Below are 21,573 nucleotides of genomic sequence, written 5' to 3'. Positions count from 1 at the left end.
AAAGTAGAAGCAGTCTTCCTTGCTTGAAAATCATCATTAATTGAATTTTTATATTCAAAGTTATAATAAAAAATTAAGGGATTTATTAGAAAAAAGTTGCAGCACCATCATTAACATACTGATACATGCCCTTCTAGAAATTCTATAATTGAGAAATTCTGACTGCTTTCCTCAGAATCATAGGTAGGGGTTAGTTAGTACACTACTTCCTATACCTCTTGATATGCAGTTTGATCTCTACTGATGTGCAGTTTTCAACAGGTACAAACATTCTTTAGCTCTTATATGCTCTTAAAAAAATTATCCTCAGCAGATGTGGGGTTGCATGCCTGTAATCCCAGTGATTCAGAACATCAAAGCAGGACTATCACAAGTTAGAGGCCAGCCTCAGCAAATTAGTGAGACCCTGTCTCGACAAATAAAACAAATAAAAAGAACAGGGGATGTAGCTCACTGGTATAGCTTCCCTGGGGATTCAAACCCCAGTACCTCCCCCAAAAGAGAAGAAAGTTGTTAATCCTACCTTATTATCTGAAAGGTTTTTTTAAATATTTATTTATAAAGGTACTGGACACAGTACCTTTGTTTTATTTATTTATTTTTATATGGTGCTGAGGATTGAACCCTTGCACATGCAAGGCGAGTGCTCTGCCTTTGAGCCACAACCCCAGCCCTGAAAGTTGTTCTTGATACTTCCTAAAATGTTAGCCTCATTGGAGAGCTTTGCTTGGAAACACTGTTCTTCCCTGACCAAATTTTGGTGGAATAAGTGTCCTAGTGAAAATCCTGGTGTTTTAGAGTGCTCTCAAAACAGATTGTGTATCCAGGTCAAGTCAACTAACTAGAAACTAACTATTAACCCCTTAATTGTACAAACTCATCAGTATGTCAGATACTCCAGGGGTAGGAGCATCTAAGATTTGTTCTATTCCTTAGGTGTTGATGTGTTGAAGTCACACTAGTAGTCTTTGCTCTTTGTGCCGTTTAGAATACACATCACTCCATTTGGATGAGCAGCCCAATAACATAGAACCAGCCAGTGTTTACTGGGCAGGTACAGTGTTAGGAAAATGAATAAAATAAGCCTCTGTTCTGAGGGCTGTATTCTCTTAGTCTCTGAAATATAGTGATTGCACCAACAAAATGTACAAAACCAGCTTGCTTAGAGGAAAAGGCCTGTTACTCAAGCAGCCCCCGATGTATAATGAATGTACAATTCACCACACACATATCTGAGTTGTAATAAGTATTGTACTCCCTTGTTTTCTCAAAATTTCTTTCTCTTAATAGTTAAAAACATTATCAGGGTAAAATTTTAATGCCATTTTGGCTTCTTTATTGGTGAGAACAAAGTCATTCATCAGTGTCTAGGTCTGAAGTACTGTTGAGGGAAATGAAAACATACCAAGTGTGGTCAGTGTGGGTACTATTACTAGCCAGTATTGAAATAACAGGCACACAGATTCCAGTTGTAGAGTTAACTGGTTAAGATGTTAAGTAATTCCAAGACTTCTGGGAAGCTTGAGATTTACATCATTTTTAAAATCAGTTATTTCTCTAAAATCCAGACCTCATTAAATTTAAATGTAGCCCTTGAACATTGAATTAAAACATTGCTTGAGTTAATTAGTCTCCGACTATCTTAGAAGCTATAATCACTGAAAATGTAGTCTCTCTTTTAACTTAAAAATTACTTTTGGTAGGATGACAAATATTTTGACTAAAAATAATGCAGAGCTAAAAATGTGTAAACACGAGGAACCCTAACTAAAGATTAGAGCTGTCTACAGTTGTGGCTTAGCTGAAGTAGGATGATCTCTGAATGTCAGTGAGGCATGAATGAAGTAGTGAAATCAGTAACATTGCACAACATTAGTAGCAGCTCTGTGAGCACCACATTGATTAGTTCAGTCCTCACAGTTGTTGGGGGTAGTTGCTATAAGGACACAGAGCATTATATGGTAGATGCATATGTGCATGCATTTTCCACACAGTCCTGAGCACCTTCTGAAGTGTGCCTGGCACTGCTGGAAATAACAGCAGCAAACAGAACAATTCCTCTCCTTGTGGAGCTTACATTCTGGTAGGAAGCTAGACAGAAAATATCTTTAAAGATTTATGTAGTGATAAAAAGGCCAATTAAAATGAGATAAAGAGGAGAAGTGACTTTAGCTATTAACCTCAGAGCTAGGGGACCGACCTGGAGCCAGAAGTGGAGGCGCTGCTGGCAAAGGCGGAGCAGGAAGAGGCAGAGAAGCTGCAATGCACCATAGTGCACAAGGATATCTGGAGCTGGAATTTGACCTGGGTAACCTGCTGGCTTTCATCTGGAACACACACACACACACACACACACCCAGTGCTGCAGCAGGTGGGACCCACGCCAGAAGCCAAGCTGCGGGCCTTGGCACAGGACAATACGCAACTGCTCATCAACCAGCTGTGGCAGCTGCCCACAGAGCATGTGGAAGAGGTGCTGGTGGCCTGGCTACTGGAGCCTACCATGTGCCTGCTGCGTGAGAAGCCGAACGCTGGCAGCAGTTCACGCACCTTAAGGGCATCCATCCTGAGAAGAAAAACTATCTGGTGTGGGACTAGGTGAGCGGCTAGTGGCAGCAGCCGCGCTGGGGCTACAAGCGCGCCCGGGATGACACCAAGGAATGGCTGATCGAGGTTCCCAGTGGCGCCAACCCCCTAGAAGACCAGTTCGCCAAGCGGATTCAGGCCAAGAAGGAATGCGTGGCCAAGAACAAGCTGAACTGGCTGCATAATCTGGCCGGTGCGCACAAGATGCAGCTGCCCAGCGCAGCTGGTATGCACTCCACCAGACACCAGAGTAAGGAGGAGCTGGGCCGCGCTATGCAGGTGGCCAAGATCTCCACCATCTCTGTGGGGCGCTTGCCTCCCCAAGGAGTTGGCTTCCCGGGGTTCAGGCAAGAAGAGGAAGTTTCAGCCCCTTTTTGGGGACTTCAGAGCCGAGAGAAAGAACCAGTTGGAGCTACTTCGAGTCATGAGTAGCAAAAAGCCTCAACTGGATGTAATGAGAGCCAGCAGCAAGCAGATGAGAGAAGAGGACCAGGAGGAGGCTGCCAAAAGGAGAAAAATGAGCCAGAAGGGCAAGAGGAAAAGGAACCCGCAAGGTCTTGGAGGCAAGAGTAAAGGCTCCTGCCCAGCCAGAAAGGGAAGAGGAAAGGAAGTTTGGGAGGCAAGATGCATGCCGGGCCACCTGGCGTGGATGGCAAGATAAAAGGAGGACAGCACCAAGGAGGAAAGAGGAAGAAGTAACGCTTCATTCACCCTTGGACCTGTTCTGTAAAGAAAGAATTGTATGCTAAATGTTAAGTTTTTGGTACTGTTGCAGGGCAGGACCACTGTCTTCCTTGAGTTTGAGGTTGAAAGGACAAAATTGTCCTCCCCTCAAGAAAGTATGTAAGTGTTCTACTGTACAGATTAAAGCCTTTCCCACAAATGAGACTTTAGCTAGTGATGAAGGGTATATTTGAGGACACAAGGATTAGAAAAATAATTTGGCCATTTTACCTTTGGGTTATGGGGTGAAGGAGAGTTGGTGACATTTCAGAGACTTATGGTAGATTAATGTATATATTTCAGTATTTTTTATTTTTGTAATAAGTTTTATGCTTATCAGATCTAGGAGGGGAGAGGAAAGATGACATTTTCCTAAGTCGATTTAAAGAAACTGTGAGGCTGGGGCTGTAGCTCAGTGGTAGAGCGCTCACCTAGCACACATGAGGCACTGGGTTCAATCCCCAGGACCACATAAAAATAAGAAGAAAAAATAAATAAAACTGTTGTGAAGGTAATTTTTTAAAAAGTGAGATAAAGAGGTGGAGGATTGGACAGAGCTTAGAGAGTTCATGGAAGTCTTTCTAAAGTGACAGTGTTTGATGAGAGACCAGAATGGAGTCAAGGAACTGGTGAGGAGCACTTTAGCCTGACAGATTGAGTCCAGCAGAAATTAAGACAGGAATGTGTGAGGACCAGTGTAGCCAGAGCAAAGAGAGGCAGGTGCAAGGGCAGGAAATGAAGCTGCAAAGTTAGCTTGGGAAGATCTTTAGGGTCTCTGTCTAAGGTAAAGGACAATATCTTACTTTCTTATGATAGAAGGCCACTGGAGGGTTTTTAAACAGGATGATGGCCTATCTATGTCCAGAAGGATAGTTCTGATTACTGTGTGGAGAAAGCGATAAGGATGTGGCAGTAGAAGTCATTTATTGAATTGTTGAGTTGAGAAAGGATCAGTTTAGGAAAGTCAAAATCCTGCTTTTGCTATGTTAAACTTTAGTTGCATATATTGGACATCATAAGATAGAAATGTTGAATAGGTGATCTTGGACTTCTGGCCTCAAGAACTGTGAGAGAATATATTTCCTTTGTTTAAAAAACAGTATATTGATTAGGTAGTTAAATATAAAAGTTAATGCAGGAGAGAGAATAGGCCTAGAGATCTAGAGGTGAGAGAAGTCAAACTCTACATTGCATAGAGTATAGATTATTAAAGAAGAAGTCAGGACTCAGCACTGCACACCCTACAAGTTGGTGAGAGCCCTTTTGGCTCCTAGAGGAGAATGTCTCTGCCGTATGCCTCCAAGAAAGTGAAGTAAGACAATGAAGGAGAAATGCCATGAGGTCATCTGTCTGGAAATCCTCAGTGGCCTTCATGAGCAGTTGTAATGAAATCTTTGGGACAAGACCGGAGAGATTACAAGAGATGGGACAGTGGAGAAGAGGCCTTTGCTCTCAAGGGAAAAGAGAAACAACAGAGTTAGTAAGATGGAGGGACAGGGATATGCACTCCAGAGAGGGATTTTTTTTTTACTCTTTGATTTTAAGATGAGAAATAGTTTATAGCTGTTGGGATTGACCAATAAAAAGGAGAAAGGAAATTAAAAGCAGTTTTACTACCCTCATCTTCATTTATTTAATGATTTCCTTCTATGTATTAAGTGTCATTAAGGTCTGTTAGTATCAGCTAACCATATGTGTTTTGTGGACTATTTGGGTTATAAGATTATAGAGTACTGTAGGAAAAGATAAGATAGCCAACTCTGGGATCATGTTCTGGTCCTTTAGCTACCAATCTGAGAATTTTGAGCAGTTTACCTTACCTCTCTGAGCCCATTTTTTGCAAAAACTATTTTAGTTTACTTTCTATTAAGTATTTAAACAATTGGGTAATGGATATAAAATGTCTGCACTGACTAGCACACCCACAGTGGCCATCTAGGGATTTTCTCCTTCATCATTGTAATATTTGTATATTATTGGGAATATCATCAGAACTAGCTGGTCCACAGACCAGAAGCATTAACATCACCTGGGAATTTGTTAGAAATGTCAAGTATCAGGCCCCACATGAGCCATGCCTCATTAGAACCTGTATTTTTCACAAGAACATGGGATGATTTATATGTGTATTAATGTTTATCTAGAAAACAAGTGGTCTGCTCTGTTTTTTTTTTTTTTTAGATTTTCATGAAGACAGTAACAATTTCACATTCTGACACGCCTGCCATCTTAAAGGATTATTTTTTTATTCCTAGCCTTATGTTTTTCTGTGTAGATAAGGTCATTTAACTGTGATATATTATTTTATAGCATAAATGTTCTGTGTATTCTTGACACTCTACAAAATGATAACTCTTTTCATGTGTGGATGACCTTTTATTTTTTCATTGTTGAAATATAGATAATTAGGAAAGTTGATAAACAGACAGCATTACTGGATGCAGATGATCCTGTGTCACAACTCCATAAATGTGCATTTTACCTGAAGGATACAGAAAGAATGTACTTGTGCCTTTCTCAAGAAAGAATAATCCAGTTTCAGGTATGTCTTAAAATTACTGCTGAAATCTAAAATATGCAAGTAGGGCTGGGGGTGTAACTCAGTAATACCTAAGGGCGCTGGGTTAGATCCCCAGCACAATAAATAAATGAAATGTATAAATGGATTAGCAGTTTACAGAAACATGAAATTCTAATTTGTTTTTAATTGTATCCAAATACATGAAACTGTATTCAGATATTTATCTCAGATCCAAGGGTCCCTAGACATGCCTGTGATTCTACCTCAGGGAGAAACTTGAAACTGTAAAATGTTTCAGGGGCTTTAGGGGAACAGAGAGCCCCCTTGTAATATCTAGAAATAGATTTCCATGTGTTTAGAGAATGTTCTGAAATCATGTACACACATTGTAAAGGGAAAACATTTTTCTGAAAGAGGGTTCAAATTTTCATCAGATTTACATTGGGATCTCCCAAGATAGTAATGACGACATGATTCAAAAGCTAATTTTTAGCTGCATCACACTCAGGTTTCACAAGAACATTATGAGAAGGGCATGTGATTTAATAGTACGGTTACAGTTTCATGTAAACTCCTTTGTAAATTCCCATTCCAGAGAGATGGTCACACACACTAATGAGTGACCTGGGTCCCCTGTCTAGGTGTATATGGCAGGAGTAGGAGGTCGCCAGTCCTGATCTTGGTTTCTTCTGCTGAAAATGCATTAGCTTCTAGCTGTCCTCTAAACATAAGGGGCTCCCATGGTGTCTGTGTCTTAGAGGGCCCTTAAGAATTTTAAGCATCTATTTTGCATCTCAGAAACTGATCTTGTATTAATGAAATTGTACCAGTAATGTGTACTATTAAGGGATGTACTGAAACGTATTATTAGTTATTTAATATATCACTGAAATATTTTATAACAAAATGGCTGTTTAGTTTTCATATTAATATTCTGTTGAACATATAATATAAATATGAATATGAATATGTGAATATATTAAATATGCTGACAAAGCAATATACTTGAGTTCTCCTTGTTTAATGACACTCTGTAAAAACTATAAACACTCTGCAAATGTTGTTGGAAGTTTTTAATATGCCGTATTATATATAAAACTCAGTTTCTGAACATTCTTTCTCCATAAGGCCACTCCATGCCCGAAAGAACCAAATAAAGAAATGATAAATGATGGAGCTTCCTGGACAATCATTAGCACAGATAAGGCAGAGTATACATTTTATGAGGGAATGGGCCCTGTCCTTGCCCCAGTCACCCCTGTGCCTGTCGTAGAAAGTCTTCAGGTGAGACCACTTAGTCACAACGTAACTTAACTTTTTGCAGCTATTTTCAGCTATAGCTTGGCATCGTTTATTTCACAGTAATTCTGATTTTTTTTTTTTTAAATTTTGCAATCTGGGGATTTTGTTACACATTATTTGTTGCAATAAAAGTGAAAATAAGGTCAGGCATGGTGGCATATGCCTGAAATCCCAGCCACTTGAGAAACTGAGGCAGGAGAAACACGAAGTTTGAGGCTGGCCTCAGCAACCTAGCAAGAACCTGTTTCAAAAAATAAAAGGGGCTGGAGATGTAGCTTGATGGAAAAGTGCCCCTGGGTTCAATCCCCATTATCAAAAAAAAAAAAAAAGAGAAAGGAGGAAAAGAAAAATAGGAGCAACATGCATGCAAAGAAATTTAAATGAACTTATATGTTATCTTGAGATATTTTTAGCTAGCTTTATGATCAAGCCTTTTAAAATAAACATTTTATAGATGTTGAAAGATAAATGAGAACCTAATTTGTATACTTTAATTAAAAATGATTTTCTGTAAATTGCAGTTGAATGGCGGCGGGGACGTAGCAATGCTTGAACTCACAGGACAGAATTTCACTCCAAATTTACGAGTGTGGTTTGGGGATGTAGAAGCTGAAACTATGTACAGGTACATCATCAGAGGTTGTCAGGGGTGGGATACATGAGTTATTTTCTGACATTAAACAACGTTGTTTCATTTATAAAATGTTTTACTGCTATTAAAAGTGCTTTTAAGTGATTTATTTTTCCTTCTCAGATGTGGAGAGAGCATGCTCTGTGTTGTTCCAGACATTTCTGCATTCCGAGAAGGTTGGAGATGGGTCCGGCAGCCAGTTCAGGTTCCAGTAACTTTGGTTCGTAATGATGGAATCATTTATTCCACCAGCCTTACCTTTACCTACACACCGGAACCAGGGCCACGGCCACACTGCAGTGCAGCTGGAGCAATCCTTCGAGCCAATTCAAGCCAAGTGCCCCCGAACGAATCAAACACAAACAGCGAGGGGAGTTACACAAATGCCAGCACAAATTCAACCAGTGTCACATCATCTACAGCAACAGTGGTGTCCTAACTACCGTCTTTTTGCTAGGACTTAAACTGACTTGAGTGTGGCAAAAAGTTGACAAAAAAAGAAAAAAAAAAAAAGGAAAGAAAAAAATGAACAATCTTTTGTGGTTTCTTGGGAAAACTTCATACCAGGTGATACCATTAAAAACCCATTACCTGCAAGTGCTGAGTTGAAATGCAGAAGCCACAGTAAAACAGAAAAACATCAGTATGTACAGACTGTTGGAAATCAAGTTTTTCAGCTGTTTTTTGTTGTTCTTGTTGCTGTTGTTTGGTTGGTTGGTTTTGTTTGGTTTTGTTTAAATGGGCAAGAAATAGATAATGTGGCTGGAATAAACATTAAGCAAACTAGAAGGCACAAATCTAACATAGTTTTTATGGACCAAGGAACTTGTATAAGCTTTAGTAAAAGGTACATTTTCACCATACCTTTTTTTATATCACAGTATATAGTATACCTTGTTACCAAATAGGTTGTTTTCCCCACCCCCTTTGAGCTTTTGCTCTAAAGTACATTCAGGTTCCAAGCCTGACCACTTGTTTAATTAACACACTCTTCCAGGTTCTTTTGGTCTAAGGCTGGAACTTTTTTTTTTAAGCTGAAATCTTATGACTTTTCATGAGGTGGAAATGTTTTGATTTCAGCAAGTCAAATCTTGTAAAGGCCTGCATTTTTTTTTTTTTTTAAGATTATATGAAGTCTGTGCAAAAGCTTTAAAGAAAATGCCTCCGCCTTGCCTGCAATACATGCAATGTATGTTAACTTAGTCTCTATTCTCAGACACTGTTGGTAGTTATTTCTGTATTTTCCTTTTTTTAAAAAAAAAAAATGTATTTATAGTGGTAATCCAAGAGGTTCTAACATTTACATGGAATTCAGTGTGGCCATTTAGTCATTACTGAGTTAATGGCGCAGAACATGTTGGTATTTGAAGTGTTTTCTCCCCCTTTCCCGTACATCCACACATCTGTGTTCCAGGGTTTGTTCAGGTTACCCCCTCCTGATCTTGTACATAACTTGTATTATGTGTAAGTTAAACGTTTTATTTTGAACTCAGAATGTTCCCAGTGATTTAATTCAGCAGGGTATTTGCTACCTTGTTGGCAAATGACAAAAAAATATCATGAGAAGTATTTACTACCAAGTGGTAGATGGTGCCCTATGGTAGAATGAGGAAAATCTCAGCAAATGTTTTATTATTACCTTTTTTTTTTTTTTTTTTTTGGTAGCCTAGGCAAGAACATCATTGTAATCTTAAAACATAAGATGCTTTTATTAGATGATCAACTAAAATAGCTGGAAGACATACCTTAGAAACAGATAGGTGTAAGTTTATGAAAATGCAAATGTAACTTATGTTTTCCTTTTTTTCTGTCTGCCTTTTTCTGTTTTCTCTTACTCCATACCGAGTGTCTCCACAAATGTCTCTTACTCAGAAAACATTTCTTTTTCTTTCAGTTAAGATTTGCTTGCATTCAGGGCTGTGTCAGCCTTGCATGCTAACCTTGCCAGTTTATATTGCTTCCATTCCTGCATCTTGGTTTGCCTTTGTTCCATTTCTTTGGAATTACAGCAGACTCATCGGGTTACATTTAGTAGAGGAACCACATGTATAATGTCCTGGGACACCGTCTAGTTATACAATCATCCTTCTTAGAGTAAAAACTACCTCTAGATTGTGGTAAGCTTTTACTGTCCCGTAAAACAGGAGCCACAAGTACCTTATGAATGCAAAACTGTAACTTCCTACAGCATTTCCAGTGTCTTTCTGGTGTCCTGGGCTATTTTCAAAGTTTCCATTAATAGACTTTAAAAAAATCATTTCTTAGCATTTTCTTTCAGCTTTGCTTTCTTCATCACTCCTTTGCTTCAACTATGCCACTGTAAATAATATTTCCGACATCTTTAAATTGCCTTTTCCTCAATTTTCAAGGGGAAAGTCATTTGTAAAACATGTGAGGTGGTTAAATCAAAGTTACTGCGGTTTTCTCTTACTGCAAGCCTTCTTAATCACCCCAGGCTGCATGATTTTATATATAGCCTTTCTTCAGATCTGCTCAACTCACTCACTCACTCCTGAGCGAATCCTGCCTCACACTGTCTGTCTGTTTCAGTGATGAATGGCAGAACTCATTGTGGCCTTATCTTTCTTTGTTGTAACTGCTCACTAGCTTTTTCTTGCAGAGTTGCTTGTTTCTGGGTAGAGTTTATTCTCTCTGTCTAGTCACCGACGTGGTCATTATACAGTGCTTTTGTTCAGAGTGGGAAGTGTTTTCAGTGCTGCTTTACTTTTAGTGGGCCACAAGTTTCTTCCACTTTCTAAATTTGGTTTCTAGTTAAGAAATCAAACTAAATTAACCAATAACAAATGAGATGGTTTTTGAAGAACAAACTATCCCTTACCCAGCTTTGCAGCTCAAAATAATTTTCCAAGTTCATGGCTTTACTAAAATGAACTTATGCTTATTTTAATGTTTATCTCTTATTGCTGTTCTTTTGTGTCTTTTAATAAGATAATGAAAATATTAGACTGAAAACCCTTTCACTGTTTTTTTAAAGTCCAAGAATGTACTTATTATTGGCATTCCCCCCCCCCATTTTATGCCATTTCATACCACAGACTTAGGAATAAAACGATACATCTGTTATAGCTTGTTGTTCATCAGTATCTTTTGTCAGCTGCTTTTTAAAATCCTTCTCGTGGATTGGTGAATCATTTTCAGTACACAGTTTATGTCAGCCCTGTCCTCCAGTTACAGTACAATATGTCCCTTCCCTAATGGTGGCATTGTTAAGAGATGCTGGTCATTTACCCTCATAAAGACTCTCCTCTAGTGGTGGCTTCAGTTAGAGTGTAGTGTTTTGATGTTTTTGAATGTTTGGTTTAGAAATGAATCTTATGCTCCTGTTTTTCTATGCAGTTTCTCAAAATCTGCTTAGAAACTGAGTCTGTGACCCCGCACATTTTTATTAGTTGCATCAAATTTATCACATAGATTCGGAAGGCAAGCTAATGACTTTAAATGTAAAATGCCCTTTATATTTTTGAATGAATTCAGAACCAAACACTAGTACAATATTTAACTTGCTGCTGACTTTTCTGAAACCATGGCAACTAACTACACCTCACATAGAATTAATTAGTGAAATATTTGTCACTCTTACAACATAGACTTACTGGCCATCGTAACTGGTTAGGTTTTTTGCTCTTATTTTTAATGAAACCGGTACCATCTGTGTGCTCGCAGAAAATTCCCAGTGCCATTTTTGGGAACTAACCTAACTAGTCATGTAAGCCAGAAAATCCATTGGGGCGGGGGTACTTTTTGAAACAATGCTATTCAATTATTAACCAAGTTAACTTTGATTTCAAAAGCAGCTGTGTTTCTGATGAATACTGAACAAATGTGTGTAATTTTCTGTGCCAGACTTTTGACTTTGTTTTCAAGCACTGTAATATGGGATGGATGGTTAGAAACAATAATATATTAGGGTTTCTATTTAACCCTTTCAGGACTGAACTGTATTTCCTTTATTAATTTTTCCCTGTGTCGTGGTAAATGTTTGCCAGCATTCAATACTGTGTTGGTCCAGATGTAGGTTTATACGCTCATTTTTAGCTTATTTCTTGTACCTTGCAGCATGCTCTACACATTCAGTCCTTAAGGGGTTTATTTTACAAACTGTGCGCCTGTAAGGTTTATTAGCAATAAGATAGAAAATTGAGCAAGTTTATACCATAATTTTGTAGAAAAAAAGAATCTGCTCAGTTCCATATTTCATCCATGAAAAACCTGCAATACGGGCAGTTTCAAGGAATAAATAAAAAGGAAATGTAAACCATTGTAAAAGTCTTCTGTTGGATGTGCCTGATGCATGTATTATCGTCTTTGATTTCAGAAAACTTCATAAAGATAAAGTTAAATTCTCTATTAGTTTGTGTATTTACAATCTTACCTTGTCCTCTACATCACATCAAAGTGATAATTGTGCCAAATCAATTCCTTTTTCAATGATTTTAACTAGTACTTTAAAGAAAGGTGATTTTTATGGAGAAACAAGATGTACCTCCCATTCAGGATCATTTAAAAGCTAATATCAGTGAACTTGAAGCATCACAAGTAGCAATAACTTGCTTTTCCAGCATGGGGTTATCATTTGGTCTGGTATTCCAAAGAACACTCAGTGGTTTGTGCCTTTGCAGGTGGGACTCCAAGAAGTAGCGACAAAGTATTCTTGGTTTAACATGGAGACAGAAATTTGAAGAAAGAAATTTTATAATGTTTAAGTCATAACAAGTTCAGTTCTTATCTCCCTTCCCAAAGAAACACTGTAAGGAGTTTTGTTAAACACATCTTGCTTTTAAAATAATGAATAATAATTTACTTTGAACTTGAGTTGTGAGGCCTCTAAAAGTTGCTACTGACAGTGTGGGTCATTTGGTTTATAATTAATAACAATATTGTGATTCTTGCTTTAAATAGTATATGATCACTTTTTGAGCAGTCTTTTCAAAGTTATATTAAATATATTGTCTGTCGTTGAACCACTAATATGGTCACTGGCTTGGAGGATGCAGGAGGCAAGGTTTCTACATCTAGTAAAGTGAATGCTCACAGAAGGAAGTCTCCCCTTTTTTTTAAAAAAAAAAGGTACACTAAAAAGTAACCATAAAAGAATTAGTACTAGGAAACAGCCAAAGGAGAGATGAAATTTGCATGTTATAAACAAATGAGGAGTTCAGACTCAGGCCAGGGCTAGAACCTGAAGCACAAGGCCCAGATAGTGGGAAGACCCAAGACCTGTCCAGATCTTAAGATGACATTAAGGATAAGGTCGCCTATTTTCCTATATGAGTGTTAAATAAAGAGTTCAGAGCTGTAATCCTTGTATATGTGGAAGTCATGACTACTTTTTGGTTTTATTGAAAGTAGAGGTAAGTAGTCTCTGGTGTAGAGAAATAAGGGTTTAATGGCAAGAAACATTCATACTAAATTCAAATAGGTTATTTATAAGTGTTGGGTTTGCAGAAGATTTTGATCTGGAAGGTGGACCTCTAACATGGTACAGTGCGAGCATCTGCTGTAAAGTTAATCACTCGAGCTTCTGCTGGCATGTGAGCACAGTTCCTGCTCTCCACCTCCTCTGCTCCACTGCCCTCATTCTGTTCAGGCCAGTGTGCAGGTTACTTGTTTCTCGCTCCTTTGCCTATTGGATCCTTTCTGCTGGTGCTGGACAGAGAAGAGTTGCTACTATCTACTTAGTCCAAGTGCCAATGTAGAAACAGCCCACCTGCGTCATATAAGAGAGTTGAGACATGGCTCATTCATTCCTGCAGGGGCCGTGGGAGCTGGCTGATGGCTTTTCTGTTTCCCTAGAACTTCTCTGTGCAAGGCTGCCCTCCTCTGTGTTGTTCTCCTTAATCTTTTCCAACTTAAGTTCAGATACTTATATTACATAATAAAAAGTTCTAGGAGGAAAGAATAATTGTGACTTTGAAGACTGTTGATCAGTGTTATCACTGATGTCAGGCTTTTGTTACTGGTAATCCTAGCAAGCAGAGCTCTTAGGAGCTAGGAATATACTAGTGTCTAATAAATTTCTAAGGTGCAAATTGTGGTCTTTAGTAAGAACTTCAGCTGCAGGATAGTGGAATGTGCAGCTGTTCACCTGGAAGCACAGATATCCATACCTAACATTAATCTAGTGCAGACGACGAGAACTGGCTAGGACAGGTAGGGATGTTTAAATGTTTGGTAATGCTTCAGGGGCTGTAAGCCCAGCTAGGGTTTAGATATTTCTTAAACTTTCTTACTAAGGCATATATTAGTTCAGCTGCCAGCACAGTCCGGTTCTGGTGAGGGGCCTCTTCCTGACTTGCAGGTAGCCACTTTCTCTACCTTCACATGACAAAGTGGTTTATTTTCTTAAAAAGCCCACCGTGATGATCCTGTTTAACCTTAACTTCTCTAAGTTTTATTTTGCAACAAGGTCTCGCCTTGTTGCCCTTCAACCTGCAGCCCACCTACCTTAGCCTTCAAAGTAATGGATTACAGGCCTGCCACCACCACACCTGGCTCCCCGCCCCTTTTCTTTGGCCAAGCTGTGTATGGAACCTAGGGCCTTGCGCTAGGCAAGCACTCAGCCACTGAGCTACATTGCCCAACCAATCTAAATTACTTTCTAAAGACCCTGTCTCCAGACAGTGAAATGGAGCAATTTCTAAAAATCTGCTAGTTACTTGATAATATTTGGATTTCCTTCATTTTAGGTCCTACTAGCATTTCTCAATAGTTAGCTAAGATGATAAGTGAACTTGAACTGAGGGGCAGGGAAGAAGCAAGATTGAGGGCAAACTCATATCAGTGACCATGTATATGGTGTTTAATAGCCATTTTCAATCACTACAGCCCTATGAGATTATCTGCCTAATTTTAGAGATGAGACAAGCTAGGGGCATTTAAAGAGCCCATTTAGTGTTATATGTGAAATTTAGTGCTAAGCCTTCAGATTTGGACCCATATGGTCCAGAGTTACCCTCTTGAGTGCCACACAAGTTTTCTCCCATCAGAACTCTAAGGAGCTGAGGACTTGGGGTTATCAAGAGACTCTGAACAGTTGTGTGTTCCAAAGGCACTTTAGTAGAGGCCAGTCTAGTTCAACCTTCAGATTTCACAGATGAGAAAATCAGGCCTAGAGAAGCTGAATAACCTGTGATTGTGGATTAAAGCATGTTTTGTAAACTCAGAAGTGCTGCCCTGTTGCCATGTCTTTTGTTTCTAGTATGCTGACTCTTCTAGTGTTCTTAGTCTCTCTGCCATGTCTGCAGGAGAACATTGCACAACACTAGGGAGAGTGATCTTGGACACCTCAGAACACTGTCCCTTTCCTAAGTGAAGGTACCGAATCTTCAGCCATAAATTGATCAATAGCCAATTGTAGCTTCAGACGAGACCTTGTTTCTGGAACTCATATTGGCTTTAGAAAGATCAGAACAGAACTCAGAGGACCAGAGTATGTAATAATAGCTTTGCCTTCAAGTAGAAAAAATACCAGTCGGCCATTGGTTTATCATATGAATAGTTTCTGCTGCATTCTCCACTAATTGCTCATTTTTAAGTGGGGAAAATCCAGTTATCAGACTCATTGGCCTCAGGGTTGCTTTTCATCCTGAGAAATGATTAAAGACCCTAAAGAGCTTTTGTATAAAAAAAAAAAAGAAAGAAAGGAAATCTAGGGCTGGGGTTGTGGCTCAGCAGTAGAGCGCTTGCCTAGCACGTGTGAGGCCCTGGGTTCGATCCTCAGCACCACATAAAAATAAATAAATAAAGATATTGTGTCCAACTAAAAAACAAATATTAAAAAAAAGAAAGTCCAGTTATTAGATAAGGACACACAAAGAGCCCTTAGCTGTGTTCTGGCCTGGGCCTGCATGTCTACTTTAGCCACAAAATCCAGATTTTTGCTTCAGCTGCCTTAAGGCTCAGAGGTCCCTCTGGTTTGGGTCTTCAGAATCAGCATGGATTTAGTGCTCAGTGATGGATCTTTTGCTGATTTTTGCTTGTTCTTGCAAGAAAACAGTGATGCAGTTGTTGTGCATGTAGTACCCCAGAGATTATTAAATGTTCACCTTCAGCACGATAGCTGTTACTGACACTCAGTCCTGGTGCGCGGCCTGTTCAGGGAGCTGGGATATGTTCCTTCTTGAGTCACCCTCAGGATTCAGGTTTGTGGGTGAGAACAGCTGGTCATCCTGGCTCACTTGCCTGTCCTTTTTGTACATTCAGAAGTTACTTTAAAAGGAACCTCAGGGCTCTCTGGATTCTGCTGTAAGAGACCTGGATTTTCAGTCTGTGGAGGAAGAGATTACCCCAACAGGAAGCCAAGGTTGCCAGGATGGAGGACAGATGTTGGCAGCTGCTGTGGAGAACCACATGCAACAGACTATGATAAATCCTTTGTATGTGCTAAGTGCTTTATATGAAATAGTTCTTGCTCCTCAATTTCTTTGAACCAATATGCAGGGCAGCTTTTGAAAAGAATACTGGGTCCAGAGGCACATGATCAAAACCTTGCCCACCTCTCCAGCCTTCCTGGAAATGTCCCTTCTGCAGGATCACCTCTCAGAACCAGGCCTGTGCTCTTCCCCTACTCTACTGCTGTAGTCTCAGGGCCACTGAGCAACTTCCTGCCAGGTTCTGCCAGTGCCTGGGCAGGGAACAAATAGATCCAGGTGGCCTTGTTTTGCCATGTGAGGAGGACTCCAGGAGAAACTTCCCTGAAGAATGAAGCTGAAAGAAGGGAACAGTCCCAATTCCAGTTCTTTCCCTTTTGGATTCTGCTGTTGTACGTTGTGGAAGGACCTCCCATGAGTATTCCTGGCCTTGCCATCTGTGTCCTATTAATAACTCTTTGCTGAGATAGTTAATCCAACTCTACCACAGCCAGGCACTGCCGATATAGCCATCACGGGCCGTCTAGGGGAGAGAGACAAAATACTATATGAATTTACAGTTAAGAAAGGCCCAGGGGCTGGGATTGTGGCTCAGCGGTAGAGCACTCGCCTAGCACGGGCAGGACCCGGGTTCGATCCTCAGCACCACATAAAAATAAAAAGGCAATGTGTTGTGTCCATCTACACCTTAAAAAAATTAAAAAAAAAAAAAAAAAAAAAGGCCCAGAGATGAAACCTGATTATCAAAGGACCTTAGCAGCATGTAGGGCTACATGTGTGTGAGAATCCACGTTCTAGAACTATTGAGTAATGTTCCATATAAAAACATCTTTTATGAGTACATTGTTTTGCATCAGGAATGCTGTGCACACATCTCAATCAGAAGGTGGTTGAGTAATTGACACTTGTCCCAGTTGTCTGTCTTTGGATCTGTTTCAGCCACCTTGAGGTAACTACCACCTGGGGACAACATTCATGGGGCAGAGTGAGCACTGTGAGCCACACAGATGGAGAGATAAGGGAGTGGACAGGCCTATCCGGGAAAGACCACCAAAACTGACCCAGCTGGCTGTGACTGGTGTACCCATGTCCCCCAAAGGCTTGCTCCTGTTGGGGAACCCCTCCTTAGAGAACTCTGAGGGGAGGCAAGAACCCACAGATGAGCTGAGGAAGCCCACACAGCAGTGTCATTGTCTGTTGGTCTGGTGAAGGAATGACCTCTGCCAATAAGTAAAACGGGGAAAACTGGGGGAGGAAATGAAGAGCTCATTTAGGTATGTTAATGTTGAGATGCCCACTAGACTCCAAGTTCAAACAAGCATAGGTCTCAGGGTGAAGTCAGTGGGACAGACCCTTGGGAACACCTGTGGATGATAAAAAGCCACAGTCATGACACCATAGAGGGAGGAGTCCCCTTCCCAACCCCAGTGCCTGTTTAAAGCCACTATAGTACAGAGGAACCCCCAGGGGAGGGTGTTAGGACACAGCTCCAGCGAGTGGCCAGTGTGACTGGTTTCCAACAAGTTCCCCATTGACACCATTGCTGCTGGCCCAGAGCCCCACTTAGAATAGCAAAGGGCCAGTGATCCCCAGCCAGAGATAGGAGTGATTGACAGTACAGAGCTTCTTTGTGCTCCTAAGGTAGTTGTTTCTAATTAACATCATTATTTTCCAAGTCACCTAACAAACAGCAATCTTGAAATTCGCCTGACCCTTAGTTAAGCATGGAGTTTTTCTTTAACCTGGGGAAGGCCTCAGACCAGATCACCCTGTTTCGGATTCAGTCAGATTCTTTTTGCAGGGCTGTTAAGGTGCCTGTCTACGTGACACAGCCTTGTGTCATGAGCCCCAGAGCCTTTTAGCATCCAGAATGCAACTTGCACCCAAGAGTTAACCAGCTCTGAACAATTCTTGAATTTTAAAAATATTTTTAAAAAACAAAATACCTTGTTTTAATTGGGTTCCCTTACTAACAGGACAATTCTCCAAATTCAAAGACTAACATCACAAAAACCTAATGTACTGAGTCTGAACTGAGATTTCACAGGCGGCCACCCACACCCTGGCTGGCTCTGCAGAGGAACTTGCAGGCAGCCTGGTTTCTGGAAGGCCACATGTTCTGCCCCTCACTGTGACAGGGGAGCCAAGAGATACACAAGTCAGGTTGTAGACGCAAGGTGACAGAAGCAAAATCCAGAAACGTGAAGGGCCAAAAAAGAAATGAGGTGTTCACTCCTCTTACCAAGGTGGAGAGAGTTGGAAAACACATACACACCACACACAGCACAACACAGCCGAACACTGCAAACCTCAGAAAATGTTTCAACAGCATCAAAGAGTCTGTTTCTAAAATATGATACTTTGTCTTGGGACTGTCCAATGTTAAGGAGGCGGGAGGGGCTGGCACAACAGACTGGGAATCAGTATCCAGAAGGTGCAGCATCCAGGAAGTCAAACGAAAAGATTAAAGATGAGGGCACAAATCAATAAATGGGCTAAGGAACTGAACGGGCACTTCACAGAGGAAGAAATACAATCAGTCAAGAAATATATAAAACATTGTTAAACACTTCTAGCAATTAGAGAAATGCAAATTAACAACTACACTGAGATTTCATCTCACTTCAGTCAGATGGTCATTATCAAGAATATAGGCAACAACAAAATTTTGATGAGGATATGGAGAAAAAGGCACACTCATACATTGCTGGTGGGACTGCAAATTGGTGCAACCACTTGGGAAAGCAGTATGGAGGTTCCTCAGAAAACTTGGAATGGAACAACCATTCAACCCAGTTATCCCACTCCTCTGCATATGCCCAAAGGACTTAAAATCAGCATACTATAGTGACTCCGCCACATAATGTTTATAGCAGATAAATTCACAATAGCCAAAATATGGAACCCACCTAGATGCCCTTCAACAGATGAATGGATAAAGAAAATGTGGTATGCACACACAATGGAATATTACTCAGCTATAATGAAGAATGAAGTTATGGCATTTTCAATAGGTAAATGGATGGAAGTAGAGACTATCATGCTAAGTGAAATAAGCCAATCCCCCAAAACTAAGGGCTGAATGTTCTCCCTGATGTGTGGAAGCTAATTCACAATTGGGGGGGGGCAATGGGAGGGAAAAACTGAAGTTCATTGGATTAGACAAAGGGGAATGAAGGGAAGGGAAGAGGGATGGGAACAGGAAAAGCGAATGAATCAGTATATCTTTCCTATGTTCTTATATGAATTGACGGCCAGTTTAACGATTAATGTACAAGCACAAAATTGGGAAGTTAGTCTCCATGTATTATGATATGTCCAAAATTCATGATGCTGTCATATATAACTCAAAAGAACAAATAAAAATTGAAAAAAATAAAAACAAAAGAAGAGGGAGCGGTCTGCTGTCCAGAAGTGGGTGAAAACCCCAGGACTTGCAGGACTTCAAGGCAACGCTATAATGAAGCACCCTGCAACCAGCTAACCAAACCAGGGGTTGCGGATTTCTTTTCTTCCCGGATACTCTGAAAATAGAAAGTACTTCATATGCCTTAACATGCTGCTTTCAATCTCTTAAGAGATCCTTATATTGATTACAAATGTTGAGAAAGAAAAACTAGGCCATCAGAGCTGTGGCACCTACCAGTCCTCCTGCTTGTCCATGGTGACGCCAACGTGCCTGGGCGTTGCTCTTCACGCACTCTTGGCCAGTGTTCCAGTCACTTAACAGAAAATGTTAAGTTTCATATTCTAAAAACAAAGTCCCCTCGCCCCTCTCCCCCACCACATTCCTCCAGTGACCACCACCCTGTTGTCATCTGTGGAAGCACCATCCACATGGACATGACTCCTACATTCCTGCTCCCCGCCCAGACTCCTGGCCTGAACTCCACAACTGTAGATGTGGGTGCTACCCGGCAGCTGGCGGGTCACAGCCCCCCCCCCCCCGCTTCCTCCTACAGCAGGTGCTCATCACAGTCCTCTGGCCCAAGCTGCTCACCTTAGCCAGCTGGGTAAATGGTGCCTCCCGTTTCTCAGGGGAAAACCTTGGTCAGCTTTCTCCGACCCTAAAAAGCTACCTGTGGTGATCAACTTCTAAAAAGGAGAGGTTTGTTTTGATCAGAGGTTTCAGGGCACAGTCAGTGGGCCCTGCCACTCTGGAGCCTGTGGTGAGCAGAGCCACCCACCACATGGGGTGGGGGTAGGGAAGCTGAGAGAGAGGGAGGGAGACTGACAGCCAGGTCTTGAACAGGCAGCTCTGAAGGCTCCCGGATGCATTTCCTTATCCCACAGCCCACAGCAACCCCCAGTGAAGCCAGTCAATGGCGCCTTCAAAGCACATCAGACTCTGCCCACCTCTCCCCTCCCCTCCACTGCAGTGGGCCAAGCAGCTTGAGCGCTCTCAGGGGGTGGCGGGAGCTTGCTGACTGCCCCTCCCCCTCCCTTGCTCTCTTCTACTTGGTCCTGCAGCAGCCAGAGGGAGTCTGTGGCTTAAGGGGGGACTCTCCTAGCACTCACAGAGCCCTCCCCAGGCCCCTCACCCTCTGCCTTCCTACTCCTCAGCTCACCGTCCACCTTCTGCCCAGGGTCACTGGGCCCAGATGCACTGGCCTAGCTCTCAGCACAGGGCCTGGTCATCTGCTGTGCCCTGTGTCTGCGGCATGCTTGGCTTTTTCCCATAGCATTTGTTGCCACCTGATGTTCCATGATGCTCCTCTCTTCTCCCGCCAGCATGACTGGGGACTTTGCTTTGCTCCCTGTTGTATCTGCAGACGTTAGCACAGTGTCTGGCACATGGTAGGTGCTCAATAAGTATTTGCCAAGTGGAGGACTAGTTGTTTCCGGGGTGGTGTGTCAATCTACCTTAACAACCCAGGTTCCTGTCTTATTGAATTCAGAAGCTTTTGAAGAACAGCTTACCCTGGGATGCTGCAGTGACAGAAACATCTAGAAGTAATGGCAATCACCCAAGACCAGGCACACAACACAGAGGGAAGAGCCCTATAAACACAGTGAACGAGTCTCATCAGTCAAGAATATGGAGTTGTAAAAATCACTTTGATAGTTTTTGGAAAGAAGCGTCTGTTATGCATGAAAGGAAATGAGCAAGACTTCCCACCAACTGAGGGGTCGGGATTCAGGCTTCATCTCTCCACATTAGCTCTGTGGGCTTGAGCGCTTGCTTTATTTCTCCAAACGTCAGTGTCCTCATTGGCAAAAGGAGGATAATGAATGAGATGGGCCTCGCTGAGGTTGTTAATGAACAAAGATGAAATGGGGAACGTCAAGTTCTCACATCCAGTGAGCACTCACTGCTAGGTTGGATCTGGACATGTGGCAACTCAGCTCTGCAGCTGGGTGGGAAGCAGTCATACTCTGTCCTTGGGACTCCACCTGAAATGTCACCCCTCTGAAATCGG

General features: G+C 41.3%; 1 protein-coding gene across 8 annotated transcripts in view; it reads left to right on the top strand.

Annotated features, from left to right (window-relative positions):
• Positions 1-12,129, top strand: part of Rbpj (recombination signal binding protein for immunoglobulin kappa J region) — a 220,210-nt gene extending 208,081 nt beyond the window's left edge. For all 8 annotated transcript variants that reach the window (XM_058572380.1, XM_046423602.2, XM_046423608.2 and 5 more), the window contains 4 exons: positions 5,711-5,851; positions 6,959-7,114; positions 7,654-7,757; positions 7,887-12,129. In XM_058572380.1, the coding sequence (XP_058428363.1) occupies positions 5,711-5,851; positions 6,959-7,114; positions 7,654-7,757; positions 7,887-8,202 (717 nt within the window). In that variant the 3' untranslated portion in view covers positions 8,203-12,129. The remainder of the gene's footprint in view (positions 1-5,710; positions 5,852-6,958; positions 7,115-7,653; positions 7,758-7,886) is intronic.
• Positions 12,130-21,573: the final 9,444 nt, after the last annotated feature.

Source organism: Marmota monax, unplaced genomic scaffold, assembly GCF_021218885.2.
Source record: "Marmota monax isolate L192 unplaced genomic scaffold, Marmota_monax_Labrador192_F-V1.1 WCK01_AAM20220418_F8-fsc00009, whole genome shotgun sequence".
NCBI classification, from domain to species: domain Eukaryota; kingdom Metazoa; phylum Chordata; class Mammalia; order Rodentia; family Sciuridae; genus Marmota; species Marmota monax.
This window is presented reverse-complemented; position numbering and strand designations above follow the sequence as displayed.